This window comes from Hippoglossus hippoglossus, chromosome 21, assembly GCF_009819705.1.
Source record: "Hippoglossus hippoglossus isolate fHipHip1 chromosome 21, fHipHip1.pri, whole genome shotgun sequence".
Taxonomy (NCBI): Eukaryota; Metazoa; Chordata; class Actinopteri; order Pleuronectiformes; family Pleuronectidae; genus Hippoglossus; species Hippoglossus hippoglossus.
In genome coordinates this window covers 16,880,670-16,896,152 of record NC_047171.1, presented here as the reverse complement: position 1 = coordinate 16,896,152, position 15,483 = coordinate 16,880,670, and the positions used below count along the sequence as shown (strand labels likewise).

Below are 15,483 nucleotides of genomic sequence, written 5' to 3'. Positions count from 1 at the left end.
GTGTCACAGCAGCAGAAGTACAATGGCTCCTGCATATGTGGCCTATTACAGCTCCTGTAACCCCTATAAATACTCACTAGCCGTCAAGACAGGCTCACCCCAGCGTCCACTTCTCTCCCCCTTTGCGGTCCTGAGTATGGAGAAGCTTCCATGCCACGCTCTGTTAGTGCATGCTGAAGTTGCTGGTGCGTACACCATTCCTCCATAAGTCTTTATCGTGGAGCCAAAGTCCACCCCTCCTCGCAGGCACAGGTGCAGACCCATGGATGATGCGGAGGCTTACAGTGGAAACAGTTCTTAGTTTATATATTGTGCAACATGTTCCCATTATATCATCTGAAACACTCTTTAATTTTTCACACGGATGAAATTAAATCAGACAAAAATTTCATCCGATCAAATATGGAACTACAGACTCTTGCTGTTGCTGGGTCAATATGCTGGAGTATATAACAAACACAGAACAGCAAAGAAGACTGTGAGCAAATGTTTTTATTACATACACTGAGGACGCTTTGAAAGATCTACTTGTGAAAAAGACTGTCTGATATCACGGTTCATGAAATTATTTATCGCATTGACTCAAAAAATGAGGTTCAAAGACCAACAGGAGTCATTTGGATGGTAACAGGGAGTTTCTCTGAAAATGGGACATCATCTGCAAGTGTGTTTCCATTATTTCTGTAAGCTAATAGAAGATTATAGAAATGCCTCTTCCTCAAAAACAAGAGAACAAGTTGGTTATCACATCTTTCTTTAGTAGACAGGAGACACCAGGATACGTTAGGTTAAAACAATATGTGCTATTGTGGGTTGATATCTTTTCTGCAAAAACACTTTTTTGTTTCTTAGCTTCACATTTGGTCACACTGCAAAAATATTCAATGGTTAATGGAGACAGTGATTAAATACAGAAATTCAAAACCAAAAGGTGTGTTAAGAATCATGAAAGATTAAAGGTAAAGTTTATTTTTTGGTATTAAAATAAAAGACAATGCAAATTATACACTGAATAGAGCTTTTAGTGCCCTGAAGCAGAATGCTGTAAACGTTTGGAACAGGGGAGAACAATAAAACAACCATCGAGTATAGATTGAGTTCACCATTAGTTCACAATGTATTCATCTAATTATTCAACTCAATCAACACTTGGTCAATACAAAACAAAACCTGACTGAGTTTAGGGATATTTAATAGACTACATATAAAACAGGAACCATTACATATAGATGAGGATTAATTGTCTGCATCATTTAATACACAATCCATGTGGTCGTTCTCTTTTTTAGTTTGACTACATTTGTTTGTTTCAATTGAAATAAAACTGAAATAGATAAAAAAAAAAAAATACATGAAAACACAAACACAATCTCTCACCTCACAACAGACATCGTGGTTCTTCAAGTGTGTTCAGTCAGTAGTAAATACATGAGCTCCACAAGGAGGTACATTGAAAGTGCTTGAACATACAGACAATGGGCCTCATGCAAGAATCACAAGAAGCTGACAGAGTTGAATCACAGTCATTTAAGATTTAAGCAGAATTTTCTCTAAAAAAGGTCCAGTGTGTAAGATTTAGGTGAAAGGGATCTAAGGGCAGAAATTGAACATAAAATAATCCTAGTGATGTTTTCACTAGTGTGTTTCTTCTTCATTTTTTTTTTTTACCCAATATACCCTTTATATCTTAATACTCTATATTTACATCAGGAGCGGTTCCTCTAAGGAGGCTGCCATGTTTTTTTACAGTAGCCCATAATGGAAAAACTTAAACCTTTTGAGATTTTATGCCAACTGAAAGTTACCACAGGTTCTCTGTAATGTTCGGAAGAGGAGAGTAAGGTGATTGTTGTGGTTCTGGGTTTGTACCCTCGTGGTTGAATGCACTTATTGTAAGTCGCTTTGGATAAAAGCGTCAGCTAAATGAAATGTAATGTAATGTGTTGGATATTCAGCTGCATCATGCAACTTCACCACTAGATGTCACTAAATTCTACACACTGACCCTTTAAGATTTTCTAAGAGTTTCCTTTAAGAGGTTCTATTCTCCTACAATAAACTTATACCGATAAATCTGCAGTTTTCACTCTTTGCTAATATTTTGTGAAACGTACCCACAAATGGAGGAGAATTGGGACAGGAATTCAGCAAATATAAAAGCAGTGATTGTCCAATTGGACAGCTGGAATTCATCTTTTGGAATTTTGCCATTTGTGATAAATTTGTCAAGCCAGAGAGAGTTTGGTGAACACTTGTATGAAAATTCTGCAAAGACCTCCGCCAAGGCCCAACAATCCCCTCATGAGATTTGGATGTTTATTTGAATCTGCAACAAACTCACCACACTAATAAATAGTAGGTAAAAAGTAAGAGGTTTAGGCTGAGAATCTGAATTCTTGCATGAGGCCTGATATCTAATTGAAACTAGTGTGCATTCCCTGGTCTACCTGTGTCTATTATTAGTTACACACTAAAATTTCCCATTGTGAGAAAAGTTCACCTCATTCTTCCTCAGGTCACTTAAATCAGTCAGCAGCTGGATGATTGACGCTCACCACACGGACATGAAGGAAAAGCGAGGAGAAGCGTGAAGCCACTGAAAGTTCACATCACCAAAGGCACCAGTCATCTGATGTGAACTTGAGCCTATGTGTTTTCTTGATCCCTGATGTGCCGCCTGGTTCACGTGCTACAGTTCCCTCGGCTCTGTATACACTCCTAAGTCCGTGCTCTTCATCATTTTCAAAACTATGAGTCCTCCTTTTAAGGTGCTGGTCCCTCTGGGTCTCACTGGTACTGTTGTCTACACTGACCCAAACTCAGCCATCCAGGAATCATATTTTTCCAGGTCGGTAGCAGAGACGGACTTGGAGATCTTCTTGAGCGTGAGGGTGAAGTCTTCCATAGTCACAGGCATCTGCAGCTCTTCTTTGGACAAAGCTCTGATCTCCTCAGGGCTCAGACCTTGGATGCGACGACGCATTGCCATCATGGATGCATCCCTGTTATACGTGGAAAGACGGGAGCAGCAGACAGATGACTGTTACTATACGCACATGGAACAAGTTCACTGAATAAAACACGTCACGTAGAATTTCTTCTGTTTTGAATTCCACATTTGAAGAGTTTTTCTCCTGTCAAGGGGGATGAGTTTACGCTGTGAATAAATCCTGCAGGCTACATGCTGTATGTAGATGATACACACACATCCAAGGTCAACAAAACAAAAAAGCCATTGCTGAGATGAGCAGAGACAACTCTGGCAACTTAAAATACCTGCCATTCTCAGCATAGCTACAGGAGAAAGGACGCCTACGCCATGGACAAGACGGTAACAGAGAAAATGTTTAAACTAAGACAATTATTACAAATAATGTCAACACCAAGGCACATAAACATAGTCTGATGATCACTCACAGTTTATATTATTCACTGTTGTATTCTATGGAATGTGTCGTATTGGATTCATGAAGCTAAACATTTGTTATCTACATGCACTACTGATCTGTCTGAATGGGTATATGAGCTTTTGTAAGTATGTGTAACTGCTTTAAGAAATGCACACGCTACAGTCCTGACAAGAACAGACGGCAATAGAAAGAGATGATTGAATAATCATTTTGAATGTAATGACTCTTTGTAAATGTATAGAAATCAGGGTTTAGTCTTTGCTGAATAGCAGCCTTTACTCTGGTGATTATGTCAGGTTTAAGCTGATTGGTGATAGACAATGAAACCTGGTTGATTGGTATTCAGAGGGCAGGGATGACCTTTGGGAAAGCCAGAGATAGAGATCGTATAACATACTATTACACACACTTACACACTTACACACACACACACACTTACACACACACACACACACACACACACACACCTGCAGACGTTGGTGATATCTGCTCCTGAGTAGCCCTCAATCTTCTCAGCAATGAGGTCCAGGTCTACGTCAGCAGCCACCTCCACCTCCCTCAGGTTGATTTTAAGAAGCTCTACACGACCCAGAGCTAAACGAACAGACACACACACACACACACACACACAAAAACAGTATTGTCAGATATAACGATGACACATCTGAACATAATTTTCCTAGAAATGCTCTATAAATACTGAGTGAATTAAATCAATTCTTGATAAATTTCCCCAGAGTGAATCAATATCAATTACTCTTATCTTAGCTTCACTGTTGGGTACAGCCTCTGTGACTTTTACTACAGTGACCTTTGCTCTAGTTTGCTCTAGTTTGCTGTCGGCCTGAGGCTGATGAGGTCACCTGTGGGCAGGGAGATGTAGATCCGCTTCTCCAGGCGTCGTCGTAATGCCTCGTCAATGTCCCAGGGGAAGTTGGTGGCGGCGAGGACCATAACCATCTTAGAGGGGTCGTCATTCTCCGATGCTCCCCCCACACCTTCATTCAGTGAAAAAAAAGTAGATTTCCTCCCAAACATGAGCTTTGAAAAATATACAGTAACGACTTCACTGCATCTATGTTGCACAGGTCTTGACAGAACAATTTCAGGTTTTGCTGAGCAATTTTGTTAGTATTTTTAAAATTAAGATACATTAGCTTCACCTTCCCACTTCTCTATTTCACTCACCATCCATCTGGATCAGAAGCTCTGATTTGACCCTGCGGCTGGCTTCATGTTCATCAGATGTTCCTCTTCTGCCACAGATTGAGTCAATCTCATCGATGAAGATGGTTGTTGGTGCATAAAACCTGGCCTAAGAAAAAAAACTATTAAAGAAACTTTTCCCTTGGCAAATAACTCAAATCAAATTTTTTTAAATGAAGTTTTTATCTGAAGTTTCTTATAATTTACGTCTTATTTAACAGTTCCCAAACATATACACTTTTGTGTTTAGTATCTTGCCCAAGGACACTTTGACATGTGGACAGAGCTGGGGATTGAACCACCAACCCTGTGATTTGTGGTTGACCCACTCCACCTCCCATATATCCACATGTACACGCCGTATTTACTTACCATTTCAAACAGCAGACGAACAAGTTTTTCAGACTCGCCCCTGTATTTGGAGCTAAGCGTGGAGGAGGACACGTTGAAGAAAGTGGTCCCACATTCTGTGGCTACAGCTTTGGCCAACATGGTCTTCCCCGTCCCTGGAGGGCCGACCATTAACACACCCTGAAACAAACACACTGTTGTTGAGCAAGACCAAAGGTACACAGACAACAACTTCTAACACTCACAGCTACAGTCACTGCGACGACTTATATTAACAGAACACTGACAGACATGTTGAACTATCTCCTGCTGCTGTAAGAAAAGTGTATTCACTTCAGTTACCCTGAAAACCTTGGAATGTGCAAAGAGTAAGGATGTGCAGCACTGACATGCACGAGGCTGATGAACAAGAAAAGGCTTCAGTCACATGCTCCCATGTGACTGAAAATCAACAGATCTGATCATACTCCAGTTACTCTGTGTTTTAATTTTCAGTGACAAACACTGTTGATACAATCACTTGCAAATAAGCAAACATGTTACTGCTGTTTAACTGGTAAATAGAAAGAGAGCCATAAGTGTCACTGCTAATTACAGCATGACTTATATGGATATTTGGGCGACAAGGCAAATAGCGATATAAGGGAGTAAAAAAAAACAGACACTAATATATCTGCCGATATATGTATATTTTATTTAAATGGCAATGATTACGAAGATTCATTAACATAGTCCCTTTCTTGCAAAGTTGTAATTCAAGGTGCATAACAAAACCATTCAAATACATCAACAGAATAAAATACAGCAATACAATGAACAATAAAAATAAATATAAAATAAATAAAAATAATATCAGATAAGATAACATAGAATCAAATAAAGCAGGTAGATTAAGTAAAATTCAAGCAGTGTTTTTAAGCACTGATTCATGAAAGTTTGAAAGAGAGATCAAATAGCAGCACTGATTTACAGTTATGTTCATGTATTTGCACATTCAATTAAACAGGGTCTCTGATGCAAATCTCTCCTGTTGATTTCAGTCAGACGTCTGATGTCTGACATTTCTGCATCTGCTTTGTGTTGCTATGATGATTATGTTTTATTTTTTCATGTACTTGTAATCCCTACTGCCTCCGAATCCATACACGTCGGTTTATATTCCCAGCAGGATGGGGCGGACAGATTTATAACACAAAAAACGGATTAAGATGAGATTCACCAGAATCTCACCAGGAGCCCAGCGCTCTATACTAAATGTCAGTTATAATGAAACTAATAGCTTCAGTCTTCCTGTGTGCCCAGAAAACAATCATGAAATTACATATTAAAAACTAAACATGTATTTTCTATAGTTATATAAATCCGATATCTGAAAATCTAAGAGAGCACTGTGCTGCTGTAAAAGTGTTGACACACACATGACAGGCCTGAGGGGAGGAGACCTCACATGATAAAGTAGAAATCAGGCTGTTACAGAAAAAATAAAGTGGTCATTTAGTCATGTAGATACTGTGAAGTATGGCGGCTGAGGAGGCCCACTGACGAAAGACGTTGTGAACGTATGACAGGATAAACGTTTGTGTTCATGTTTGTACGAAAAAAACAGCTGCCTGTCATACCAGGTTCAAAATAATGCAGTCTGGTTTGATTATAGTGTGGGATTTGCACCAGACACCTAAGTTAGGAGATAGTTAGGGTGCGAGTAATTTCTTATGAACTGTTGTCATAGAAACCATTTGAAAGACGAGAGATTCATGATGAAAACACGCCCCTTTATATTTATGATAACGCTGACCAGCACACAACTTTGTTGAGACTAAATCTTTAATGCTAAGATTTAAGTTTTCTATTGTTGGTGTTGGTGAATGTGTGACACAGCCATCCTCACCTAAGTAAAGAAAACATAAACTAGAGCAGAAACAAAAATAACCTTCATGGTTGAATGCACTTATGTAAGTCGCTTTGGATAAAAGCGTCAGTGCATTGTTTACCCTTCTGAACTGAATGATGGTCCAGGTGAAACAGCATGGTCTGCGACTACTTTTCAAACTAGTGTGAGGGTGTTGACTTAGACAGAATTTCTGTGCAGCTGTTGAAACAGGCTGCAGGAGTCACATTACTACGACTATGGTTGCTGTGTTACACGCTTTCACTGCCACACAGCTGGGTGTTCAAATGTCAGCAGCTACCAGGGTTCAACATTTTAAGTTAGGTTTGAACACAGAACTATGTGAAATGATGAAACGCTTGCCTCTATTGATCTATGGGATTTCTTAGTCATCAAGTCTGTAAGAAAGCGTGAGTGTGTGTGTGTGTGTGTGTGTGTATATGCGAGTACCTTCCAGGGGCGGCGAATGCCCTTGAAAAAGTCAGGCATCCACATGGGTAACACCACAGCTTCCCTCAGCAGCTTCTTCGCATCTTCCAGATCAGCAATATCCTCCCTGCAGTTCACCGAGAGAATTCAGTCAGCAAAGCTCAAGAAACGAGCCTCTGCAGTGTAAAGGAGTTTAAATGAATCTGTGTGCTACCATACCAGTGAACGTTAGGGTTACGGGACACGATGTCTCTCTCCAGTGAGTCCACCAGGTTACTGTCATACCCTGTGCCGTCAAATTTCTTCAGCTCTACATCCCCTGGTGCATCAACCGCCCCTTTCTTTGCCTGTTAAGAAAAAATTATAAACTCATTCCTCTAAAACCGTGTCCATCCACTCAACCACCAATCATTAACTGCGGCCTGACCTTCTCGTCTTTGGCCTTTGTGCCACGTGCGTCTTTCGATCCCGGCCGGTCTGGTTTCAATCCGCGGCCTCCTGGCCCCCCCCCTCTGTGATTCAGACCTAGGGACTCCTTTCTCTGCTGCTTCACTGCACTGCTGGGACGCTTCACTGCTACAGGATTCCTACTGAGACACAGGATTAAAATGATATACTAAGATAAAAGCAGGACTTGCCTCGGATAATTTGCAACAGGGGAAGGCAGTAACTGTAAACCAGCTCTGCTTCTGTGATGGCAAAGCCTGATATGTCCATTTTAATGAACAGAAATTTAAATTTAAATCCAACGTGATGAGTCACAATGTGCTGAATGAGATGGAACAGATGAGATCTGTGTGCACTTCAAAGTGCTTCCTTATAAAGTTATCTTATCCCACAGACTTTCTGGATGGTATCAGTAATAATCAGTTCTGCCAGAAACTCAATAAATCCCCTGGATCCATTCGGGCCAATAAAAACCACACTAAAAATATTATCAAATAAAATAAAAACACTGCAGTTTTGTTCACTGTTCTTTTATGCTGAATGGAATAAAATAAGAACTGACTACTAGACTGTTTTTTCAATTGTGTTATTATATAAAAATTCATGGGACAATAAAATGTTAAGTAAAAAACAAGACATCCTTATCTTGCATTAGCCAAATTGTAAAAAACAAACAAAGAATCAGTCATTAGAAATAAACTTTAAAAAACAGTCTGGTTGGACTTTAGACCTGATGGTATATTATATTCCAACTGAAATATGACCCAGTGGGACAAATGGCACAAATACAAAATGCCACCTACTAATGGTGGGGGCTCTCCGGCTCTGCAGGATGATGTTTATACACACACACACACACACACACACACACACACACACACACACACACACACACACACACACACACACACACACACACACACACACACACACACACACACACACCTGTGTTCAGCAGGGATGGGAGGGGGCCATACTGCTGGATCCTCGGGTCTGTCGTCGGACTGAGGAGCAAGAGGTGCAAAGATGTCGTTTGGCTTCTCTGACTTTAAGCTCTCGAGCGTTCCCATGATGCCTTTCACCTGCTCGTACTCCTCAGTGAGTTCCTGCCTGACCTGAACACAAACAGAGGAAAATGTATAATATCAGCACTGCATCACTGCTTGTAGACAATAAGCAATGGATTAAAAACAACTCTTGTCTACTTGTCTCCAAACCATCCAGAGAAAGGAGCCAGACACTAGAGGACCATCTTGTTGCATTCACAGCTAGTGAGGTAGATTCTCAAAATACAAGAGCTGACAGAATACAATAATACACGCCTGTTAACGCAACAGTAAAACCTCCACCCTGATGGAAGCAAATTTAACACACCAGTATTTTCATTGCAGAATGGACCCTTTCACAAAAAATATATTGTATTAATTCATCATTATTAATCAAATAATGTTACAGCTGATAATGGTGAGATTAATTTCAACCACTTTATATACTCCTGGGTACCTTAATCGCTACTATATCATAATTTATCAGTTGATTATGTTTAATGTTATCACACTAAAGTTATAAAACCAATGTAATGGAGTAAAAACAGTGCGACATTTGCAATTGAACTGCAGTGGAATGGACGTGTAATGTAGCAGAATGCAAAAATCCAGTGCAAGTACCTGAAGAGCCCAGAACTTGAGTAAATGTACTCAGTTGGATTACAACACAGGGTCCTAAATATTTGTACTGCTGAACTGCAGGGCTGTGGCTTCTCCTTCAACGACTCTTCAATAACTTGTGTAAAAGGTGTGATCACGGATTTGGGGAACTTACCTTTTGCCATTGGGCTTTAAGTGCAGGGTCTCTGAAGGTCTGACAGTGCTTGTGGATCTGTTGAATGACGCCCTGGTAGTACACAAGGGAGGAGTCATAGTTTCCAAGCAGGCCGTACTCGCGGCCTTTCTTGGCGTTGTCACATATCTCTGCCAGATTCATGCTGAATAATAGCTACATGATGAGGGGGAAAAAACAAGTGATTAGTTTGACTGAAACCATAATAGATGTTGGTTGGTTGCAAGTTTAATTTGTGTATATTTCATAATAAGTATATCACATTCATGAGGATTCAAACTATAGAAAATATGCACCTGCACCTGCAACATGGAATAACCTCCAGAACAAGCTAAAGCTATTTTTTATCCTTAAGGCAATTTAAATTGATAATCTCACCTTGTTATACCCAGTAAGGGCAAGTTCAAACTGTGGCAGCTGTAGCTCGTAGAGGCACTTCCGTGTAAAATATACTAAACAAATGACAAAAGAAGCTGTACACAACAAACCGCTACTAACCTACACCTACCAATTTTATTCTCATGTCTTCAGCATTTATATGAATTCAGTTAACAGACATAAATCCATGGGCAGCAGTATTGATACAGGCTGGCTTATCCTGTTCAAATAAAGTGAAATGTACTGATATTGAAGCAAACTGTTATTTATACTATCCTGGCCTTTACACATCAGTGGCAGTTTCTACTGCCACCGGAAGTGCCTCTACGAGCTGCCGCTGCCACGATTTGAGCTGTCTGTCGCTCGTTTTACCTGCAGTTCTTATTTTAGTAAATCCATTTGTTTTAATTGATTCATTTGCTTTGAATCAAATTCAATGTAATGTTTTTTATTCCTAAGGCTTTTGCTTTTGCTCTTGTTTTTCCTATTTGGCCAATTTAACTGTTTCTGATTTGTTTTCTTCTCAATCTTTTGTTTACTTTCTGGACTGCAGATGCAATGAAACCTGCTCCAGCCGGTGTGAAGCATGGAGGCTAAGCTAAGGCTAAGCTAGCTGATAGCAGTGGGTTAGATGATCAACCTTCAGTCCCAACACCATCACTGTTCAGCTCCTCCTGTTGTCTGCAGTTGCCTCAGAGACGTTAGCTTCTGCTAGCTAACCGCTGCTAGGCCACAGACACACAACGAGACGCGGCAAAGCGGCACATAAACGTGGCTAATCCTCTCAGGAGGTTCAACGGACTAGAGACAACCAGACCAGGATATAACTCACATTGCTGAAGTGAAGGTGGAGCTCGTACCTGCATGAACAGCGCTGGTGTGTTGTGTCTGTGAACTGGAGCTCCGGCGCCGGGGGAAGTGTTACCATGGCCGCGGAGAGACGCCGTGAGGAATACAGACCGCGCTGCGTTCACTGGCCCGCCACAAGCTCGTAAACATAACCACTGTGCGCGGTTCACACGTCGAGGAGGTCACAGCAAGCAGCGAGAAGTCCTGTTGTATGTTTCAGTGGTGCAGCACACGTTTCAAATATATATACATATATATCTATATATGTATAGATATATATACATATATATCATGCTCTTCCTGAAACGCTCCTGACCTGCCGTGTCCCAGATCTGCAACTGACACAACAGAAACAAACTGGTACTACACATTGGTACTGTGCTTTTTCACTGTCTTGCTGATTAGCAGTGAGTAGATTTGACCTGAAATGACACGACTGACTTGAGATAAACTATCTTCAATGTGTAAACACTGGGTTCTCACCCCTGATTGGTAGGCAGAGCGTTGCATTTTGCATTCACGATGCAATTAGCCTCGAACGCTACTGGATAAAACTCACATTCACAGCTAGTTACACAAACCATGGCTGCTGGAGCACAGTGACAAGGATGTATTCATGACCCCCAGGAGGGGAGCCAACCTTCACTGAATCTACTGAGAGAGGAGGACTTACACAAACACTAATGAACAAACCCCAAACAGATAAATTAGATTGTAATTCTATAGATTGTAGAATTGAATCCCAGCTTGGACCAATAATATCAAAGCACGCACATGATGCATGCCCACAGCATACACCGAATAGAAAAGGATAGAATAAATAGACTCTGTAGCAGCCACTTCATCCCCTGATCACTACTGCTCAGACTCTGGCTCCAAATTACGTCTTTGGCTCAAGATATTTTGACTTAATTTCTGGGTCATGGGAGGAAGTGGAGACGTGTTGTGCATCCTTAGATACAGTTTAGCGATTTGTCCTCTCGCCCTAGGATCCGTGGTATAGCTGATTGATGGACGGAGGGATGGATGGATGGATGGATAGATAAACTACTTTTGGGGTTGCAGTGTTTCTATATCTCTATACTGTTGTTCACCTATTCCTCCAAAGTTATCAGTTTTTTTTATATCTACAGGGTTGCGGGCCATGAAATGAAAGGTCCATCCAGCTTCACTAACACAGAAATAATCACTCCGTGGGAAAGTTAGCTGACGTACTTTAAAAGACATAAATATAAAGCTAGTGAGTTAAATGGTCGATTTGTTGTAACGACTGAGCTGTGTGAAGTGAAACGCTCCCACGGCTCAGGAAACTGAGGCTGAAATCCTGCTGCACGTGGAAACATTTTGCTGCTGAAGCTTATAGTCACATGTCAGTAGCCTGAGAGACAGATGTGGCAGATGTGGCTGCGGATGAGGGCTGTTAATCTCACTGGCAAACACACTGTACCTTGGTCCAGTCTGTGACAGAGGTTCATCTTCGCCAGCGCCACCTCAGGCCCCGGGTGGTCCAGTACCTGCCTGCACCACTGTAGAGGACTGAGGACACTCTCACCCTGCAGCTTGGCTCTGTGACTCACATACAGCCTGCAACACACAGCAAAAAGCCACAGTTTAGCACAAAAATTTTACAGTGACATGAGCTGGAGGCTGCTGTGCACAACCAGTACCCACACAGAATAAAAACTGGAGTTGAGTTTTACAGTGGTGATATTTCTCAGATGTGCAACAGTACAGTGCAGTAAAGCCTTTTATAGCTAAAGTAAACCAGTGGTTGTGTAAAGGATCATGAAATCCAAATGCCAATAAACCCGTAAAGTTCTAAATCTCCACAAAGAGCAATTTCCATTTTATTGGCAACAACCTGAGCTCTGAAACCAACAGTGTCAAATAAAAACTAAAGTGATGACAGCTTCATTCAGTGCAGTGATGTATAGGATGCGAGTGTATAACTGTTGCAACTGCAAGGATTGTAATATTGTCGCTTCTCATTGTGAAATGTGGATACTTGAAATTGTCAATTAGTATATTATACAATCGACTAAATGTTAATCTATTTGAATAATCCATGAATAGTTTCAGTCAATTTTATGCAGAAAACAAATATTTTCTGGTTGCAGCTTTTAAAACTCACTGCTGTTCTTTGACATATATCAGTAAAATGACATATTTTGGGGATTTAACATTCTTGGGATTTGACAATGCCACCTTGGGCTTTGGATGCTGAAAATAGAACCCCCCCCCCGCCCTAAATTTGCAATATATCTTATCAAGTTACACATAAGAGTCCCCATAAAGGCAGCAGAACTAAGAGAGTATCGGAAATGCACATCTTCAACCTACGTTAGAATCGATACAGAGACATAAAATACCACGATGTCAAAAACACAGTGACAACTAGCTGCAATGCATGTTTAAAATAAAAAGTTATATTTGTGTCATGAAACTATCTTTTGCCAGAACACCCAGTTTGCAGTTACACACCTCACACTGTTCAAACACAAACAAACGCACACATGAGGGAAGAGATACACACTGAGCAACTGTTCAGCTGCACAGTCCCTCATAACATCTTGTCGCCAGCGGCAGAATGTAACTGAATACTCAAAATACTCAAGTACTACTTCACCCAAGTATTTTTATTTTGTGCAAATGTGTCCTCCTCATTTGGCTGTGGATACAAGTCAAAGGCTCAGGTGTTTCCAGTTACTCCACCTGATTAGTAGTCAGGTGGAAGTTAAGTGGAGCTACTCAGTGGTCTTACCAAACTGTGTGTACTAATATCACAGTAGGAAATTCACAGGTATAATTAATAAAAATAGTTATTTAGATGCTTTGGTTTCATGGGCAGGGTATTGTTAATACCGGTTCACTGTGACACCTGTGCTTTACCTGCTACGAGAAGTTAAAATGTCTGAAGTTAAAAAAAAGGCCCATGGCACAAACTGTCCAGTCTAATCAGTTCCAAGAAAAAGGAAACAAACAATGTCAACTACGAGCCAAGAGTCTAATTTGGCTGTGTACACATTAATGCATCAGTAGTAACATATTTTAAAGCTAGAGCCTCCACCTCCTCTGCATAAATAGTACTTAAAGTAAACTTGCATTAAAGTATTTTGACAGTGTGGTATTGCAACTTTTGCCTTCGTAAATTATCTAAATACGTCGTCCTACAACCGCTACACATTGCTGATTTATGTGTGTCTTTAATCTGCTCACTTTGAAGCAGGTAGCGTGGCAGTTGATCTTCAGGTCATCCAGGACCATCTTGGCGTCTCCAGTGAATGGCTTACGGCAGTAAGTGCACAAATCTTTCTCATGCAGCAGCCTGTGTGGAACAGAGGTAAATAAAGTTCTTTATTTTATAACTATCAAAAGAATAGTAAGGATAGTTCATTCTTGACTTCGCGGAAGCAGTGGTTTGGCAAAACAAAAGCCAACGTATCTAATTATACATGAGTTGAAAACGCTTGGAATAAAAACAAATGAGTTGCCCTTGAAATAAGGTGGTAATAATAATAATGCTTGGTTAGTATTGTGAATGCAGCTTTGTATGAATTCAAACTCTTGTATTTGAATTGAGAACAAAATATTAGAAACACTGTGAACTACTTTGATCACCAAGGAAAAATACCCACAATTCTCTGGATCTTTGCTTCTCAAATATGTTTCTTAAATTGTGGAAAACTAAACATCTGCAACGTTGGGCAAACAAAATATCTAATTGAAAGATGTCAGCTAAGGTTGAAGGAAATGTTGCTCTCCATTTTCTGTTTATTTCCTATAGATCGAATGACAATTTCTTCACTGAGAAATCAATTTACAAATGAACAAAACTGAAAATATGCTCAAGTATCAATACATTGTTGGATAATACGACACCATCACAAACCACAGTCTCTAAATTTACTCAAAAGTAAGAGCTGAATTAATCAAGTCACTATCATTTATCCAGCAAAACCACCAAAGCATCTCTGGTTCCAGCTTCTCCAGTGTGAAGATTCATTGGGTTTTAAAGCTTCAGTGTGTAAGATTTAGGTGAAAGGGATCTATTGGCAGAAATTGAATAAAAAATGTACCTAGTGATGTTTCACTAGTGTGTAACCATCTAAATTGTAGGAATTGTTGTTTTCTTTACCCTAGAATGGGCCCTTTATATGTACCTACTCTATATTTATAAGTCGGGAGCGGGTCCTCTCTACGGAGGCCACCATGTTTTTTTACAGTAGCCCAAACTGGACAAACTAAACACCTTTTGAGTTTTTATGACAACTGAAGAATACCACATGTTCTCTTTCATGTTTGGAAGGGGAGTGTGAAGTGAGGGGTATTCAGCTGCAACATGCAACTTCACCACTAGATGCCACTAAATTCTACACACTGAACCTTTAAGACTGTTGGTCAACTTAAACTTTAGAAACTGGGATGTTCACCTTTTTAACCATTTTCTAATCATTTACTTTTATGAGCTGCAGCTACCCTCAGTCATATTTAACACCAGTACAAAATACAACTCCAATATTTTGAAATCATCATACATCAAAATGAAATTATAACCCTGCTGCTCCTACATATATTACATATATACATTTTATATTTATTAATTGTGCATTAATATGTGAGCAGTATTTTCATTTAAAGCTTGTGGAGAGGAAGATAGATTAATTTACAGTTGGGTGGGGTTTCTTT

General features: G+C 40.2%; 1 protein-coding gene and 1 long non-coding RNA gene across 2 annotated transcripts; both read right to left on the bottom strand.

Moving 5' to 3' along the window:
- Positions 1-486: 486 nt before the first annotated feature.
- LOC117754814 lies at positions 487-14,912 on the bottom strand. Its single transcript, XR_004612494.1, has 3 exons — positions 14,900-14,912; positions 609-1,646; positions 487-544 (listed from the first exon to the last, which is right to left on the bottom strand). It is a non-coding gene; the product is annotated as an uncharacterized LOC117754814 (long non-coding RNA).
- On the bottom strand, positions 2,211-10,994 carry katnal1 (katanin p60 subunit A-like 1). The gene is made up of 11 exons (XM_034574080.1): positions 10,809-10,994; positions 9,553-9,726; positions 8,677-8,846; positions 7,712-7,871; positions 7,504-7,631; positions 7,306-7,411; positions 4,989-5,147; positions 4,599-4,725; positions 4,274-4,408; positions 3,878-4,004; positions 2,211-3,002 (listed from the first exon to the last, which is right to left on the bottom strand). Exons 1-11 carry the CDS (start codon positions 10,812-10,814, stop codon positions 2,804-2,806), a joined length of 1,491 nt encoding a protein of 496 aa, XP_034429971.1. The 5' UTR covers positions 10,815-10,994; the 3' UTR covers positions 2,211-2,803.
- Positions 14,913-15,483: the final 571 nt, after the last annotated feature.

Excerpts from the sequence above, each read along its gene's own strand:
- katnal1 (XM_034574080.1), bottom strand. Across the intron at positions 7,632-7,711 it reads CAAAGGCCAAAGACGAGAAG|GCAAAGAAAGGGGCGGTTGA; the intron begins GTCAGGCCGCAG and ends TTTTCTTAACAG. Across the intron at positions 3,003-3,877 it reads GATATCACCAACGTCTGCAG|GGATGCATCCATGATGGCAA; the intron begins GTGTGTGTGTGT and ends CACGTATAACAG.